Below are 17,401 nucleotides of genomic sequence, written 5' to 3'. Positions count from 1 at the left end.
TCTCTCCACCAAACTCCTCTCCCCCCTGCTTCTCTTTGCTGTTTCTCTCCCCCATCCCCAGGTTTCTCTCCCCCCTTCCTCCACACCTCCTCCGAGATGGTCGCCACTGCTGTCCGCCTCACCTACTGGCCGCCCGTAGGGCCCGGATGTGCACCTCCAATCAGCGGAGACCGGGAGCGTGGTGCGCTGCGGCACGCAACCGCCCACATTAGAATCCGCCACTGATCGCTTCGCATTGCCAGGGAACAAAACACATTGGCACCATAGTTTAGGGAACTTTCCCTGCGGCACACCCGACCATGTGTCGCGGCACACTAGTGTGCCACGGCACACTGGTTGAAAATCACTGGTCTACAGGACCTACAAATGTTATCAGATTCCCTACTTTTAGTATGTTTCCATTAGTGTAACAGTATGGGAGTTTAACCCCTTCGTGCTGCAGCTAGTTTGGGCCTTAATGACCAGGCTAATTTTTCAAAATCTGACCTGTCTCACTGTATGCTCTTATAGCTCAGTGATGCTTTAACGTATGCTAGCGATTCTGAGATTGTTTTTTCGTGACATATGGCACTTTATGTTAGTGGCAAAATTTGGTCACTATTTTGTGTGTTTTTTGTGAAAAACATCAAAATATCATGAAAAATTGAAAAAATTTGCATTTTATGAACTTTGAAATTCTCTGCTTCTAAAAAAAGAAAGTCGTAGCACATAAATTAGTTACTAAGTCACATTACCAATATGTCTTCTTTATTCTGGCATAATTTGGTAAACATATTTTACTTTTTTAGGGTGTTATGGGGCTTAGAAATTTATCAGCAAATTATCACATTTTTGTGAAACTGATTTTTTTAGGGACCAGTTCTTTTTTTAAATGGATTTAGAAGTCTGGTATCCTGAAAACCACCATAAGTGACCCCATTTTGGAAACTACACACCTTAAAGAATTAATCTAGGGGTATAATGAGCATTTTAACCCTACAGGGGCTGGAGGAAAGTATTCACAATTAGGCAGTAAAAAAATTGAAAATTTAAATTTTCCAATAATATATACGTTTAGATTAAAGTTTCTCATTTTCAAAAGGAATATGAGACAAAAAGCACCCCAAAATTTGTAACGCAGGTTCTCCTGAGTACAATGGTACCCCATATGTGGGCATAAACCACTGCATGGGCACACAGGAGGGCTCAGAAGGGAAGGAGCGCCAATTAGCTTTTTCAATGCAGATTTTGCTGCAGAAGTTTCCGAGCGCCAGGTGCGTTTGCAGAGCCCCTGTAGTGCCAGCGGAGTAAAATCTCGCCATAAGTCACTCCATTTTGGAAAGTGCACCCCTCAAAGTATTCATCTTGGTGTGTGGTGACCATTTTGACCCCACAGGTATTAGAGGAAAGTATTCAAAAGTAGACAGTAAAAATGAAAAACTCAAATTTTTCCAATATTATGTTCTTTTACTTTGAAATTTCTCAATTTCACGAGGAACAAGAGGAAAAAAGTACCACAAAATTTGTAACGCAGGTTCTCCTGAGTACAATGGTACCCCATATGTGGGCGTAAACCACTGTATGGGCACACAGGAGGGCTCAAAAGGGAAGGAGCGCCAATTAGCTTTTTCAATGCAGATTTTGCTGAAGAAGTTTCCGAGTGCCAGGTGTGTTTGCAGTGCCCCTGTAGTGCCAGCGGAGTAAAATCTCGCCATAAGTCACCCCATTTTGGAAAGTGCACCCCTCATAGAATTTATTTTGGGGTGTGGTGAGCATTTTGACCCCACAGGTATTTGAGGAAAGTATTCAAAAGTAGACAGTAAAAATGAAAAACTCGAATTTTTCCAATAATATGTTCCTTTAGTTTGAAATTTCTCAATTTCATGAGGAACAGGAGAGAAATGTCACCCCAATATATGTAAAGCAGGTTCTCCTGAGTACAACGGTACCCCATATGTGGGCATAAACCACTGCATGGGCACACAGCCGGGCTCAGAAGGGAAGGAGCGCCAATTAGCATTTTCAGTGCAGATTTTTCTGAAGAAGTTTCTGAGCGCCAGGTGTGTTTGCTGAGCCCCTGTAGTGTCAGCAGAATAGATTCCCCCCAAAAGTCACCACATTTTGGAAAGAGCACCCCTCAAAGAATTCATCTTGGTGTGTGGTGACCATTTTTACCCCACAGGTATTAGAGGAAAGTATTCAAAATTGGCCAGTAAAAATGAAAAACTCGAATTTTTCCAATAATATGTTGGTTTAGTTTGAAATTTCTCAATTTGACGAGGAACAGGAGAGAAAACGTACCCCAAAATCTGTAACGCAGGTTCTCCTGAGTAAAACGGTACCTCATATGTGGGCATAAACCACTGTATGGGCACACAGCAGGGCTCAGAAGGGAAGGAGCGCCAATTTACAGGAGCAAAACCGCAGCTAGTAATGGTTATTAGAATAGCGCAGTTACTAAAATAAAATGAAAAAAATGAGATTACAGGTAATGTGGGGTGGTTACGGGCAACCAAGGGTGGTTATGGGCAACCTGAGGTGGTTACAGGTAATCTGGGGTGGTTACGGACAACATGGGGTGGTCACGGGCAACCTGCTGTGGTTACAGGCAACGTGGGGTGGTTACAGGCAACGCGGGGTGGTTACGGGCAACGTGTGGTGGTTATGGGCAACGTGTGATGGTCACGGGCAACCTGCTGTGGTTACGGCAACGTGGGGTGGTTACAGGCAACGTGGGCTGGTTACAGGCAACGTGGGCTGGTAACGGGCAACGTGGGCTGGTTACGGGCAACCTGCTGTGCTTACAGACAATTCGGGATGGTTACGGGAAACGTGGGGTGGTTACGGGCAACCTGCAGTGCTTACAGACAATCTGGGGTGGATACGGGCAACGTGGGGTGGTTACGGGCAACCTGCAATGCTTACAGACAATCTGGGGTGGTTACAGGCAACGTTGGCTGGTTACGGGCAACCTGCAGTGCTTACAGACAATCTGAGGTGGATACGGGCAACGTGGGGTGGTTACGCGCAACCTGCAGTGCTTACTGACAATCTGGGGTGGTTACGGGCAACGTGGGGTGGTTACGGGCAATGTGGGGTGGTTACGGATAAACTGAAGTTCTTATAGGCAATCTGGGGTGGGTACCTGTAATCTGACATGGGCACCGCAATCTGGAGGGGGTCATTGGCAATTTGGGGTGGTCAGAGGCGACGTGTGGTGGTCAGAGGCAACGTGCGGTGGTCAGAGGCGACGTGCGGTGGTCAGAGGCGACGTGTGGTGGTCAGAGGCGACGTGCGGTGGTCAGAGGCGACGTGCGGTGGTCAGAGGCATTGTGGCGTGGTCAGAGGCATCGTGGCGTGGTCAGAGGCATCGTGGCGTGGTCAGAGGCAACGCGCAGTGGTTACGTGCAATCTGGGGGGGTTACATGTAATCTGGCATGATTACGGGGAACCTGGGGGGGTTATGTGCAACCTGGAAGGGTTACAGACAATCTGGGATTGTTACTGATAAACTGAAGTGCTTATAGGTAATCTGGGGTGGGTACATGTAATTTGGGGTGGTTACGGGCAATCTGGAGGGGGTCACTGGCAATTTGCGGTGGTTACGGGCAACGTGCGGTGGTTACGGGCAACGTGCGGTGGTTACGGGCAACGTGCGGTGGTTACGGGCAACGTGCGGTGGTTACGGGCAACGTGCGGTGGTTACGGGCAACGTGCGGTGGTTATGGGCAACGTGCGGTGGTTACGGGCAACGTGCGGTGGTTACGGGTAATCTGGGGAGGGGTTAGGGGTAATTTGGGAGTAAACTGCAATTATTACTATAATAAAAAGTGTGTGTTTTATTTTTTTGTATGTTTGTCACTTTTTGTACTTTACATATTCATTTTCACTGTATTACTATGATTACTGTGATATTTTCTATCACAGTAATCATAGTTCAGTGACAGAGACCAAATTGGTCTCTGTCACTTTAAATTTTCAGAGTTGGCTGGTTGTGAAGCGCATGCGCACTTCATAACCAGCCAGGACACCGAAGAGGAAGGAGCTCCGTGGATCCGGTGAGTATATGGGGAAGGGGGGGTGACTGGGGGACGGGGGTGACAGGGGGGGTGGGGGGCGACTTGGGGGGTGGGGGGACATCACTTTTTATCCCCTGTCACCAATCATTTATGGTGACAGGGGATAAAAAGTGCCGGGAGCACATGCTACAAGCGATCAGCGGTATATAGTATATACCGCTGATCGCTTGTACCGGGACCCAACAGGGGGGTCCCCGATGACTGCCCCATGCTCTCCGCTACCTCCGGTGGCGGAGAGCATGGGGCTTTCATTCATTTTAACTTTTTAATCGCTGTGAACCGACGTTAGTCGGTTCACAGCGATGGCGGCGGCCATCTTGGAAATGATGGCCGCCGGGGGAGGGGGGTTAGTTTTCGGGGCACTAGGGGGGTCTGATCTGGGGTCTGATATACACTTATTTCATCTCCCCCCGCCGTAGATTCACGGCGGGGGGAGATGAAAGGCGGCGGCGGCACCGGTAATCCCCTTTACCGACGGCCGCCGCTATAACGTTAATAGCGGCGATCGTCGGTAAGGGGGGGGGGGGGCCGGGACGGACCTCACACACTGCCCCAACCCCTCAGCTACCTCCGGTAGCCGGGGGGATGGGGTGGGGGCCGTCCCGGCCCCGCAGCCTTATTCTCTGCCATCGCCGTAAAAAGCTGATGGCAGCAGAATAAGGACCATTAGTGACCGCCGTAGAAAGCCGTATCGGCTGTCACTAAGGGGTTAAAGAGAGTTTAACCCTTTGAGGACCAGGCCCAAAATGACCCAGTGGACCTCGCAAATTTTGATCTTAGTGTTTTCGTTTTTCCCTCCTCCCCTTCTAAGAGCTCTAGCACTCTCAGTTTTCTATCTACAAGCCATGTAAGTGCTTGTTTTTTACAGGAATAGTTGTACTGTGTAATGGCGTCTTTCATTCTACCATAACATGTATGATGGAATTCCAAATATATTATTTATGAAGATATAAATAGGTGAAATCGTAAAAAAGGATGCAATATGGTAACGTTTGGGGGGTTCCTGTGTCTACGTAATGCACTATATGGTAAAAGTGACATGATACTATTATTCTATAGGTCAGCCCGAACACAACCATATGCAGGTTACACAGATTCTGTAATGTTATATATGTATTTTTTTTATGAAATCCTTTTTTTTTTTGGCAATTAAATATTAATAAAATGGCCCTATTGTGACGCTTATAACGGTTTTATTTTTTCACCTACGGGGCTGTATGGGGTGTAATTTTTTCCGCCATGATCTCTAGTTTTTATTAATACCATATTTGTGAAGATCGGATGTTTTGATCACTTTTTATTGATTTTTTTTTTATATATAATGTAACATAAAATCGGTAATCCGCGCACTTTTTCCTTCTTTTCGTCTACGCCATTCTCCGTTCGCAATGACGCTTGTTATATTTTAATAGATCAGACAATTACGCATGCTACGGTATATTATATGTTTATCTATTTATTCATTTTTATATGTTTTATTTATATAATGGGAAAGGGGGGGTGATTTAATCTTTTATTGGGGGAGGGGTTTTGGGGTAGTGTAATAGTGTTTTGAACTTTTTTTTTTTTTTTACACATTTGAAGTCCCTTTGGGGGACTTTTACATACAGTGCTTTGATTTCTACACTGATGATTGCTACGCCATAGGCATAGCATTGATCAGTGTTATCGGCGATCTGCTCATTGAGCCTGCCTGTGCAGGCTCAGTGTAGCAGATCGCCGATCGGACCGCACGGAGGCAGGTGAGAGACCTCTGGCGGTCCGTTTTACCGATCGGGACCCCCACAGTCACACTGCGGGGGTCCCGATCGGTAAGTGACAGGGGACTCCCCCTGTCACTTACACTTAAACGCCGCGGTCGCGCAGCGATCGCGGCGTTTAAGGGGTTAATGACACGCGGCAGCGCGATTGCTGCAGCCTGTCATTACCGGTGAGGTCCCGGCTGCTCACTGCAGCCGGCCCCCACCTCCTATGAAGCGCGCTCCGCTCCGGAGCGCGCTTCATAGCGGGAGAAACACCCAGGACGTACAGTTACGTCATGGGTCGTCTGGGGACAGACTTCCATGACGTAACCCTACGTCCAGGGTCGTCTAGGGGTTAAAGAGAGGGAGGTTTTTTTTTTTTTTGCAGAAATCAATAGTCCAGGCGATTTTAAGAAACTTTGTAATTGGGTTTATTAGCCAAATATGCCATTATCTGCATGTAAAAAGCCTTTTCCCAGGTCCCCCCTCCTTCCTGTTTTCCATCCACTCCAAAAAATCTGAAAATTGTGACTTGTTGCATGAGTCGTACCCTGTCTGCTCTAGGGAGAGGGGAGGGGGGAGGAGGAAGGAGGAGGGAGTTAGCAGATAACAGCAGAAAGCAGATAACAGAGGATTACAGGCACATAGCTGGGAGACAGCTGTAATCTGAGCTCAGACAGGTCAGTGGTGACTGTCAGAGGAGATAACGGGTGAGGTATTTGTAGATTAACTCGTTGTTGTCCTGTTTTGGTCTTTTCTTTAGCTCTCTCCATAGGAGAACAATGAAGACAGGGAGGAGGGTTTCAAACTGCTTTTTCATGATAAAAATGCATTTTTTGGCTAATAAACCTAATTACAAAGTTTCTTAAAATCGCCTGGACTATTGATTTCTGCAAAAAAAAAAATTCACAACAGTGACACTTTAATATTTCTATTTCTTTTTAGTTTTGCGTTCAGACCCACTATTCCCTCACCTCTATCTGTGATTCCAGAGTGTCTGTCAGCTATCGCCTCTCACTTTCTAAAATTTAATGGGGGAGAGATCTAAAGACCAGCATATTCGTATACTGGTCTTAAATAAAGCCCTGTGACCATGCAGTCTGCTGGATATACTAAGAGGATGGTAAATCCAGTGGGACCTGCACCAGCTGCTTGAGGGTGCCGAAATTTTTAGGTTTATTCCTGTTTCCATGATAAATCAGGTGTCTTGCCGCACTCCCTTAAGAGAAGTCCGGCGACAAATTTTATTTAAAGTGTCACTGTTTGGAATGTATTTTTTTTTTTTTTGCAGAAATCAATAGTCCAGGCAATTTTAAGAGACTTTGTAATTGGGTTTATTAGCTGAAAAATGCATTTTGAAGCTCCCCCCCTGTCTTCATTGTTCTCCTATGGAGAGAGCTAAATAAAAGACCAAAACAGGACAACAAAGAGTTAATCTACAAATCCATCACCCTTTATCTCCTCTGACAGTCACCACTGACCTCTCTGAGCTCTGATTACAGCGTTCACCCAGCTGTGTGCCTGTAATCCTCTGTTATCTGCTTCCTGCTGTGGCTAACTCCCTCCTTCCTCCTCCCCCCTCCCCCTCCTCTCTCCCTAGAACAGACTGGGTACATCTGATGCAACAAGTCACAATTTTCTGATTTTTTTGCAGTGGATAGAAAAGAGGAGGGAGGGGGGGACCTGGGAAAAGGCTTTTTAAACGCAGATAATGGCATATTTGGTTAATAAACCCATTTGCAAAGTTTCTTAAAATTGCCTGGACTATTGATTTCTGCAAAAAAAACAAAAAAAAAACGACAGTGACTCTTTAGCCCCTTCGTGCTGCAGCTAGTTTGGTCCTTAATGACCAGGCTAATTTTTAAAAATCTGACCTGTCTCACTTTATGCTCTTATAGCTCAGTGATGCTTTAACGTATGCTAGCGATTCTGAGATTGTTTTTTCATCACATATGGCACTTTATGTTAGTGGCAAAATTTGGTCACTACCTTGTGTGTTTTTTGTGAAAAACATCAAAATATCATGAAAAATTTAAAAAATTAGCATTTTATGAAATTTTTTGAAATTCTCTGCTTCTAAAAAAAGAACGTTGTAGCACATAAATTAGTTATTAAGTCACATTACCAATATGTCTTCTTTATTCTGGCATAGCTTGGTAAACATATTTTACTTTTTTAGGGCGTTATGGGGCTTAGAAATTTATCAGCAAATTATCACATTTTCGTGAAAGTTTCCAAAACTGATTTTTTTAGGGACCAGTTCTTTTTTTAAATGGATTTAGAATTCTGGTATCCTGAAAACCCCCATAAGTGACCCCATTTTGGAAACTACACACCTTAAAGAATTAATCTAGGGGTATAATGAGCATTTTAACCCTACAGGGGCTGGAGGAAAGTATTCACAATTAGGCAGTAAAAAAATGGAAAATTAAAATTTTCCAATAATATATACGTTTAGATTAAAGTTTCTCATTTTCAAAAGGAACATGAGAGAAAAAGCACCCCAAAATTTGTAACGCAGGTTCTCCTGAATACAACGGTACCCCATATGTGGGCGTAAACCACTGTATGGGCACACAGCCGGGCTCAGAAGGAAGGGAGCGCCAATTAGCTTTTCCAATGCAGATTTTGCTGAAGAAGTTTCTGAGCGCCAGGTGCGTTTGCAGTGCCCCTGTAGTGTCAGCAGAGAGAAAAAAACCCATATGTCACCCCATTTTGGAAAGTGCACCCCTCATAGAATTCATCTTGGTGTGTGGTGACCATTTTGACCCCACAGGTATTACAGGAAAGTATTCAAAAGAAGACAGTAAAAATGAAAAACTCGAATGTTTCCAATATTATGTTCTTTTAGTTTGAAATTTCTCAATTTCACGAGGAACAGGAGAGAAATGTCACCCCAATATATGTAAGGCAGGTTCTCCTGAGTAGAACGGTACCCCATATGTGGGCATAAACCACTGCATGGGCACACAGCCTGGCTCAGAAGGGAAGGAGCGCCAATTAGCATTTTCAGTGCAGATTTTTCTGAAGAAGTTTCTGACGCCAGGTGCGTTTGCAGTGCCCCTGTAGTGTCAGCAGAATAGATTCCCCCCAAAAGTCACCCCATTTTGGAAAGTGCACCCCTCAAAGAATTCATCTTGGGGTGTGGTGACCATTTTTACCCCACAGGTATTAGAGGAAAGTATTCAAAATTGGCCAGTAAAAATGAAAAACTCGAATTTTTCCAATAATATGTTGGTTTAGTTTGAAATTTCTCAATTTGACGAGGAACAGGAGAGAAAACGTACCCCTAAATCTTTAACGCAGGTTCTTCTGAGTAAAACGGTACCTCATATGTGGGCATAAACCACTGTATGGGCACACAGCAGGGCTCAGAAGGGAAGGAGTGCCAATTTACTGGAGCAAAACTGCAGCTAGTAATGGTTATTAGAATAGCGCAGTTACTAAAATAAAATAAAAAAAATGAGATTACAGGTAATGTGGGGTGGTTACGGACAGTCTGGCGTAATTATGGGCAACCTGAGGTGATTACAGGTAATCTGGGGTGGTTACGGACAACATGGGGTGGTCACGGGCAACCTGCTGTGGTTACGGCAACCTGGGGTGGTTACAGGCAACGTGGGGTGGTTACGGGCAACCTGCAGTGCTTACAGACAATCTGGGGTGGTTACGGACAACGTGGGGTGGTTACGGGCAATGTGGGGTGGTTACGGATAAACTGAAGTGCTTATAGGTAATCTCGGGTGGGTACCTGTAATCTGGCATGGTTACCGCAATCTGGAGGGGGTCATTGGCAATTTGGGGTGGTCAGAGGCAACGTGCGGTGGTCAGAGGAAACCTGCGGTGGTCAGAGGCGACGTGCTGTGGTCAGAGGCGACGTGGCATGGTCAGAGGCAACGTGCGGTGGTCAGAGGCGACGTGCAGTGGTCAGAGGCGACGTGCGGTGGTCACGGGCAACCTGCTGTGGATACGGCAACCTGGGGTGGTTACAGGCAACATGGAGTGGTTATGGGCAACGTGGGCTGGTTGCGGGCAACCTGCTGTGCTTATAGACAATCTGGGGTGGTTACGGGCAACCTGCAGTGCTTACAGACAATCTGGGGTGGATACGGGCAACGTGGGGTGGTTACGGGCAACCTGCAGTGCTTACAGACAATCTGGGGTGGTTACGGGCAACCTGCAGTGCTTACAGACAATCTGGGGTGGTTACGGGCAACGTGGGGTGGTTACGGATAAACTGAGGTTCTTATAGACAATCTGGGGTGGGTACCTGTAATCTGGCATGGGCACCGCAATCTGGAGAGGGTCATTGGCAATTTGGGGTGGTCAGAGGCGCCGTGGCGTGGTCAGAGGCGCTGTGGCGTGGTCAGAGGCGCCGTGGCGTGGTCAGAGGCGACGTACGGTGGTCAGAGGCGACGTGCAGTGGTCAGAGGCGATGTGCGGTGGTCAGAGGCGACGTGCAGTGGTCAGAGGCGATGTGCGGTGGTCAGAGGCATCGTGGCGTGGTCAGAGGCAACGTGCGGTGGTTACGTGCAATCTGGGGGGTTACATGTAATCTGGCGTGATTACGGGCAACCTGGGGGGGTTACAGACAATCTGGGATTGTTACTGATAAACTGAAGTGCTTATAGGTAATCTGGGGTGGGTACATGTAATTTGGGGTGGTTATGGGCAATCTGGAGGGGGTCACTGGCAATTTGGGGTGGTTACGGGCAATGTGCGGTGGTTACGGGCAATGTGCGGTGGTTACGGGCAACGTGCGGTGGTTACGGACAACGTGTGGTGGTTACGAGCAACGTGCGGTTGTTATGGGCAACGTGCAGTAGTTACGGGTAATCTGGGAGGGGGGGTTAGGGTTAATTTTGGAGTAAACTGCAATTATTACTATGATAAAAAGTGTGTGTTTTATTTTTTTGTATGTTTGTCACTTTTTGTACTTTATACATTCATTTTCACTATATTACTATGATTACTGTGATATTTTCTATCACAGTAATCATAGTTCAGTGACAGAGACCAAATTGGTCTCTGTCACTTTAAATTTTTAGAGTTGGCTGGTTGTGGAGCGCATGCGCACTTCATAACCAGCCAGGATGCAGAGGAGGAAGGAGCTCCAGGATCAGGTAACGTATATGGGGAAGGGGGGGTGACTGGGGGATGGGGGGTGACAGAGGGGTGGGGGGCGACTTGGGGGGTGGGGGGACATCACTTTTTATCCCCTGTCACCAATCATTTATGGTGACAGGGGCTAAAAAGTGCCGGGATGCACGTGGCACAAGCGATCAGCAGTATATAGTATATACCGCTGATCGCTTGTACCGGGGTCCCCGATCACTGCCCCATGCTCTCCGCTACCTCCGGTGGCGGAGAGCATGGGGCTTTCATTCATTTTAACTTTTCCATCGCTGTGAACAGACATTAGTCTGTTCACAGCGATGGCGGTGGCCATCTTGGAAATGATGGCCGCCGGCGGAGGGGGGTTAGTGATCGCCCTACAGATTCACGGCCCCGCTATCTTATTCTCTGCCATCGCCGTAAAAAGCTGATGGCAGCAGAATAAGGACCCTTAGTGACCGCCGTAAAAAGCCGTATCGGCGGTCACTAAGGGGTTAAGTATTGTATTTCCCCCCAAAAGTTATACAAATTACCAATATACTCTTATTACGGGAAATGCTTATAAAGCTGCTGGAGAGGATGATGGCAGGGGGACACTGAGAGACACAGGGCACTGGAGGGACACTGAGCATCCCTCTGCCATCATCCTCTCCAGCAGCCACAGCCCGCAGGTCGTGACATCACCATTTTATCCAAGAAGTGAAGCCTTGATGCAGTAGTAAGTGCAGGAAAAACTTTTGGGAGGCAATACAATACTTCTCCTTTAAAGTCAATGTACTGAAGGTATTGCACATTTTTGGTCACATTAAATCCAGAAAAATTGTAATAAAAAGTGATTAAAAAGTCGTACATACACAAACAATGTACTGATAGAAAGTAATGATAGTAATGAAAAAATGACACCTCACACTGCCCCATAGACCAAAAAATAAAAGCGTAATAAGGATGGTAATAGAGCAATTTTAAACACATTTTTTTTTTTAAGGCTTTTATTTTTAAAAAGTTGCATATCGTTGTGATCGTACTGATATGACAGTACTGATATGGCATTAACACAAAACTCCCTGAAATGAAAACAAATTCCTTTTTATTTTAAATTTGACAGAGCAAATGATTTTTCCCGCAGCGTATTTTATGCAAAAATTAAGTCTGTTGCAAAGTACAATTGGTGTTGCAAAAAAAAAAAAGAGCTTATGTGGGTCTGTAGGTAAATAAATGCAAGTGTATGGCCTTTTAAACACAAGAAGGAAAATGCAAAAGTGCTAAGAAGAAAATTGGCTCAGTCCTTAGGGATTAATGTCCCCATTTACACAGAGATTTATCTGACAGATTTTTGAAGCCAAAGCCAGGAATGGATTTGAAAAAAGGAAAAATCTCTGTCTTTCCTTTATGACCTGTTCTCTGTTTCTAATCTGTTTCTGGCTTTGGCTTCAAAAATCTGTCAGATAAATCTCTCTGTGTAAAGGCACCCTTACGTGGGGGGATGGGGGTTGGTTTCAAGGGGAAGTTTTTAGACTTTAGTATATAATTGTAAGGGTCTATTTACACAGAAAGAGTATCTGACAGATTATCTGGCAAAGATTTGAAGCCAAAGCCAGAAATGGATTTGAAAGGAGGAAAAATCTCAGGCTTTCCTTTATTACCTGATCTCTGTTTATAGTCTGTTTCTGGCTTTGGCTTCAAATCTTTGGCAGATAATCTGTGTAAATGGACTCTTACAATACATGGTTTGTATTATGCATTTTAACTGTCCTTGTCTACATCAGAGATTCTCCTACTACATTCGCATTTGTTTTTTCAGATATGCAATTCAATTTCCACATCTTATTGTTTTGTAAATACTTTTAAAAATTTCAATGAAAAGATGGCGCAAAAATGATTCCCCAAACAGCCCTCTAGGTTGAAGTGGTTAAAAACATAAATTAATATGGAATCCCAGCCTGCGTGTATACACACAGTATACACTCCGGCCAGGATTCCAAGTGGCCGCACAAGACTGACAGAGCAGACAATATAAAGTCCGGCTCTGGCCTCACTTTACATTGTCGGCTATGGTGATTTAAGATCCGGCACACCAGAACGTGCCCACATTCCAAATCGATCAAGAAATGAGGTTCATTCGGCCGGCCCTGCAGTACCGGTGGGATGAACTTCACTGACAACGGCTTGTGTCATACGCTGTGTGAACCCGGCCTTAAAACACGAGGAAGAGAGCATTGCCTCAGTGTGACCTGGGCATACGTGCATTAATGACCTCTGATCATGAAGGTGTTAAAGGGGTATTCTGCTTGACTGTTGTTTTACAATAACAGTAATTATTTCAGACGCCCATAGAGATTGACTGGAGCAGTCATTCTCTATGGGCGTCTCACTCATCTCTGGTGAGCGCATGCACGGCTTCTGACGGGGATTTCTCGGCGGCAGGACGGGGTCCGGCACTTCGAGAGGGGGGTAAGTATAAGGAGCTCCACCGGGGAGTCGGGCGGTCTTCACCTCGGCAGGTGACAGGTTCCTTTTAAAGTATATGGAAAAATAGCCATGTGCGCAATGTGCAAACTGCCATTTTTCTATAGACCTTAATGTAGCATATTGTAAGATTCGAAATATTGCCATGTTTTATATTTATTTTACTGTTGTATTTTGCTCGTGGTATCATAGCCTAAGACTGGAGTGTGATATATCTGTCTTAGTAACCTCCCTCTTATGCATAAAAAAATTAAGAGACAAGACAAATGTAAAGAATACAACAAAAAACATGACCTGTTTTTATTGTATTCAATTTCATTACATTGCTGAATGTACATATTCGTTTCTTGTGTTAGGGTGCCTTCATACACACCGGATCTGCAGCAGATTTGATGGTGAAGATTTGATGCTGTGTTCAGGTATTTCGATGAAATCAGCTGCGGATCTGCAGCAGAAAATCCACTGCGATACGGTGTGTGTTAGGGTGCCTTCATACACACCGGATCTGCAGCAGATTTGATGGTGAAGGTTTGATGCTGTGTTCAGGTATTTAGATGAAATCAGCTGCGGATCTGCAGCAGAAAATCCACTGCGATACGGTGTGTGTGAAGCTACCCTTAATGTGAATCATTAGTGATCTTTCACTTACGCCACAATGTTTTTCTGGCAAAAGTTTTATTGATAGCATTGATCACCTCTTTGTTCCTCAGGCTATATATAATTGGGTTTAATACTGGAGATGCTATGGCATAGAGAGCAGATACGACTTTGTCAGCTTCTAAGTGGTTGCTGAATGCAGGTCGCACATATGTATAGATCACACCACCATAGAAGATAGTCACTACTGTGAGGTGAGAGGCACAGGTGGAGAATGCCTTCTTTTTCTTTTCTGCAGATTTAATTTTCATAATTGTAGAGATGATATATGTATAGGAAATAACAGTCAGTATGAAACAAATCATTCCCAACAGCACATCTGAGGCCACAATAACAACATCATTGACATAGGTGTCAGAACTGGCTAACTTTAGCACTGGAGGAATCTCACAGAAAAAGTGATCAATAATGTTTGTTTCCTTAAAGGAGAGTTTTAATATAAGACACGTATGTGTCATTGAGTTCACAGAGCCCAGAATCCAGGCTGCCCCAGCTAAACATACGCAGGCTGTTCTGCTCATTATTGTCTTGTATCGTAAAGGGAAGCAGATTGCCACGTACCTGTCATAAGCCATAACTGTCAGAAGAATAAGCTCAGTACTCAGTGCTGCAGTAAAGAGGTATAATTGTGAGATGCAAGTAGAGTAGGAGATGTTCTTTTTATCTACTGCAAGTATCTCAAGCATCTTAGGGATGGCAGCAGTTGTGCAACAAATATCTAAGATTGAAAGATTAACAAGAAAGAAATACATTGGGGTGTGAAGTCGATGATCAGCACTGATAACTACAGTTATCAAAATATTCCCAGTAAATGCCAACATGTAGATCAATAAAAATATTGTAAAAAAGAGGGGCTGGAGATCAGGATAGTGGGACAAGCCTACAAGGAGGAATTGTATAAGTGAAGTCTGATTCATATTGAATGCCATTTTATAAAACCTGCAAAACACAAATGCTGAAGGACATTGAAAAAAACACACATATACCAAATCAATATTTCTATGGACTAATATCATTACAAACTCATAGCGACATATAAGATATTTCGACTTTGGATACCAGTTGTGTGCAGACTACTGTGCCTGCCTATTTACGATCGTCACCACTTGGCTCTGCTCACTGATTAGCATGAGCGGTGTACAGATATGAAGTCCATAGCCTTTGTGTCAATCAGTGCACCACTTGTGTCTCTAGGAAATTTGGGTATTTATTATATTGTTATTTATCTAATATATAACATACTTTATTTATACTCTCTGATATTAAAGGGGTTATCCACCTAAGAGCTAAAAAATTAAATGCTCCCAAACCTAGCTGGTCTTAAGCCCCTATTCCACGGGTCGTTTAAAGGAGCAATATCGTTCGTATTCGGCTGATATCGGCCGCTACGAACGATATTCGTCCCGTGGAAGAGTGCAACGATCAGCCAACATCGTTCATGTCGGCTGATCGTTGCAGTCGCTTGTTTTTCAACATGTTGAAAAACAAGCGACTGATATAGCAGCGATCTGCTGCCGTCGCTCCGTTGAATAGGAGCGTCGGCAGCAGATGCTGCTATATCCTATGGGCTGCCCGGACGATCAGCGATCCTCCGAGCAGCCCCTCCCGCACTCACCCGCTCGCTGCAGCCGCGTCGAATAGCGGCGGCAGCGAGCGGGGAACGAGGAGCAAACGAGCGCTAATCGCGCTCGTTTGCTCCTCCAAACGACTCGTGGAATAGGGGCATTACTCACCAAGCTCCCTGAGTATTTTGAGCCATCTCCCATCTTTCTAGCTGCTGCCATTCCTGAGTTACAAGTTTTTCTAAAAGCCAACCTATATCTAAGATGGCGCTGGCCAGGAAACGACATTTCCCATCATGCATCTCCCTGATTAGTCTATTTGCGTTCTTGCCCCTTTATTTTTCTTTCCTGCCCACTGATATTACTATTATTGCACAGTAAAAACAGGACTTTTTTTCACAGATTTTGCATCACATCACCCCAGTATGCATTGCATACTAGCTGATGAAGTAGCAGAGCTGATGCATGGTGTAGTAGAGCTAATGCTTCTAAGAGCTCTAGCACTCTCAGTTTTCTATCTACAGGCCATGTATGGGCTTGTTTTTTACAGGAATAGTTGTAATTTGTAATGGCATCTTTCATTTTACCATAACATGTATGACGGAATTCCAAATATATTATTTATGAAGATATAAATAGGTGAAATCGTAAAAAAGAATGCAATAGGGTAACATTTGGGGGGGTTTCTGTGTTTACGTAATGCATTATATGGTAAAAGCGACATGATACTATTATTCTATAGGTCAGTCCGAAAACAACCACATGCAGGTTTACACAGATTCTCTAATGTTATTTTTATTTTTTTTAAAATTAAATCCTTTTTTTTGGCAAATTATTATTAATAAAATGGCCCTATTGTGACGCTTATAACGGTTTTAGTTTTTCAACTACAGGGCTGTATGGAGTGTCATATTTTTTCCGCCATGATCTTTAGTTTTTATTATTACCATATTTGTGAAGATCGGATGTTTTGATCACTTTTTATTAATTTTTTTTAATATATAATGTAACATTAAATCGGTAATCTGCGCACTTTTTCCCCTCTTTTCGTGTACGCCGTTGGCCGTTCGCAATGACGCTTATTATATTTTAATAGATTGGACAATTACGCACGCTACGGTATATTATATGTTTATTTGTTTATTTATTTTTATATGTTTTATTTATATAATGGGAAAGGGGGATGATTTCAACTTTTATTGGGGGAGGGGCTTTGGGGTAGTGTATTAGTGTTTTTAACTTTTTTTTTTTTTTTTTTTACACATTTGAAGTCCCTTTGGGGGACTTTTACATACAGTACTTTGATTTTTACACTGATCATTGCTATGCCATAGGCATAGCATTGATCAGTGTTATCGGCGATCTGCTCATTGAGCCTGTGCAGGCTCAGTGCAGAAGATCGCCGAACGGACCGCACGGAGGAAGGTGAGAGACCTCTGGCGGTCCGTTTTAACGATCGGGACCCCCGCAGTCACACTCGGTAAGTCCCGCAGTCCCGATCGGTAAGTGACAGGGGACTCCCCCTGTCACTTACACTTAAACGCCGCGGCCGCGTTTAAGGAGTTAATGACACCCGGCAGCGTGTCATTATCGGTGAGGTCCGGAGCGCGCTTCATAGCCGGAGAAACACCCAGGACGTATAGTTACGCTCTAGGTCATCTGGGGACAGACTTCCATGGCGTAACTATACGCCCTGGGTCGTCTAAGGGTTAAAGAGACAGAGAAAGGGTGCAAGATGGGTTATACATGTATATTAGACATAGGGTGGTATTGGGAAGGAGGATCGTTAGAATATTTTTTT

At 44.5% G+C, this 17,401-nt stretch overlaps 1 protein-coding gene across 1 annotated transcript; it reads right to left on the bottom strand.

Moving 5' to 3' along the window:
• Positions 1 to 14,022: 14,022 nt before the first annotated feature.
• Positions 14,023 to 14,967, bottom strand: LOC138786536 (olfactory receptor 13G1-like). The gene has a single exon (XM_069963517.1). The coding sequence runs from the start codon at positions 14,965 to 14,967 to the stop codon at positions 14,023 to 14,025; it is 945 nt and encodes a 314-aa protein (XP_069819618.1).
• Positions 14,968 to 17,401: the final 2,434 nt, after the last annotated feature.

The sequence above is a fragment of the Dendropsophus ebraccatus genome, chromosome 3, assembly GCF_027789765.1.
Source record: "Dendropsophus ebraccatus isolate aDenEbr1 chromosome 3, aDenEbr1.pat, whole genome shotgun sequence".
Classification (NCBI taxonomy): domain Eukaryota; kingdom Metazoa; phylum Chordata; class Amphibia; order Anura; family Hylidae; genus Dendropsophus; species Dendropsophus ebraccatus.
Note: the sequence above shows the minus strand (reverse complement) of the source record. Positions and strands in the feature narration are given on the sequence as shown.

What these genes read in the sequence shown, in the direction of transcription:
- LOC138786536 (XM_069963517.1), bottom strand. Translation starts at nt 14,967, where the DNA reads ATGGCATTCAATATGAATCAGACTTCACTTATACAATTCCTCCTTGTA.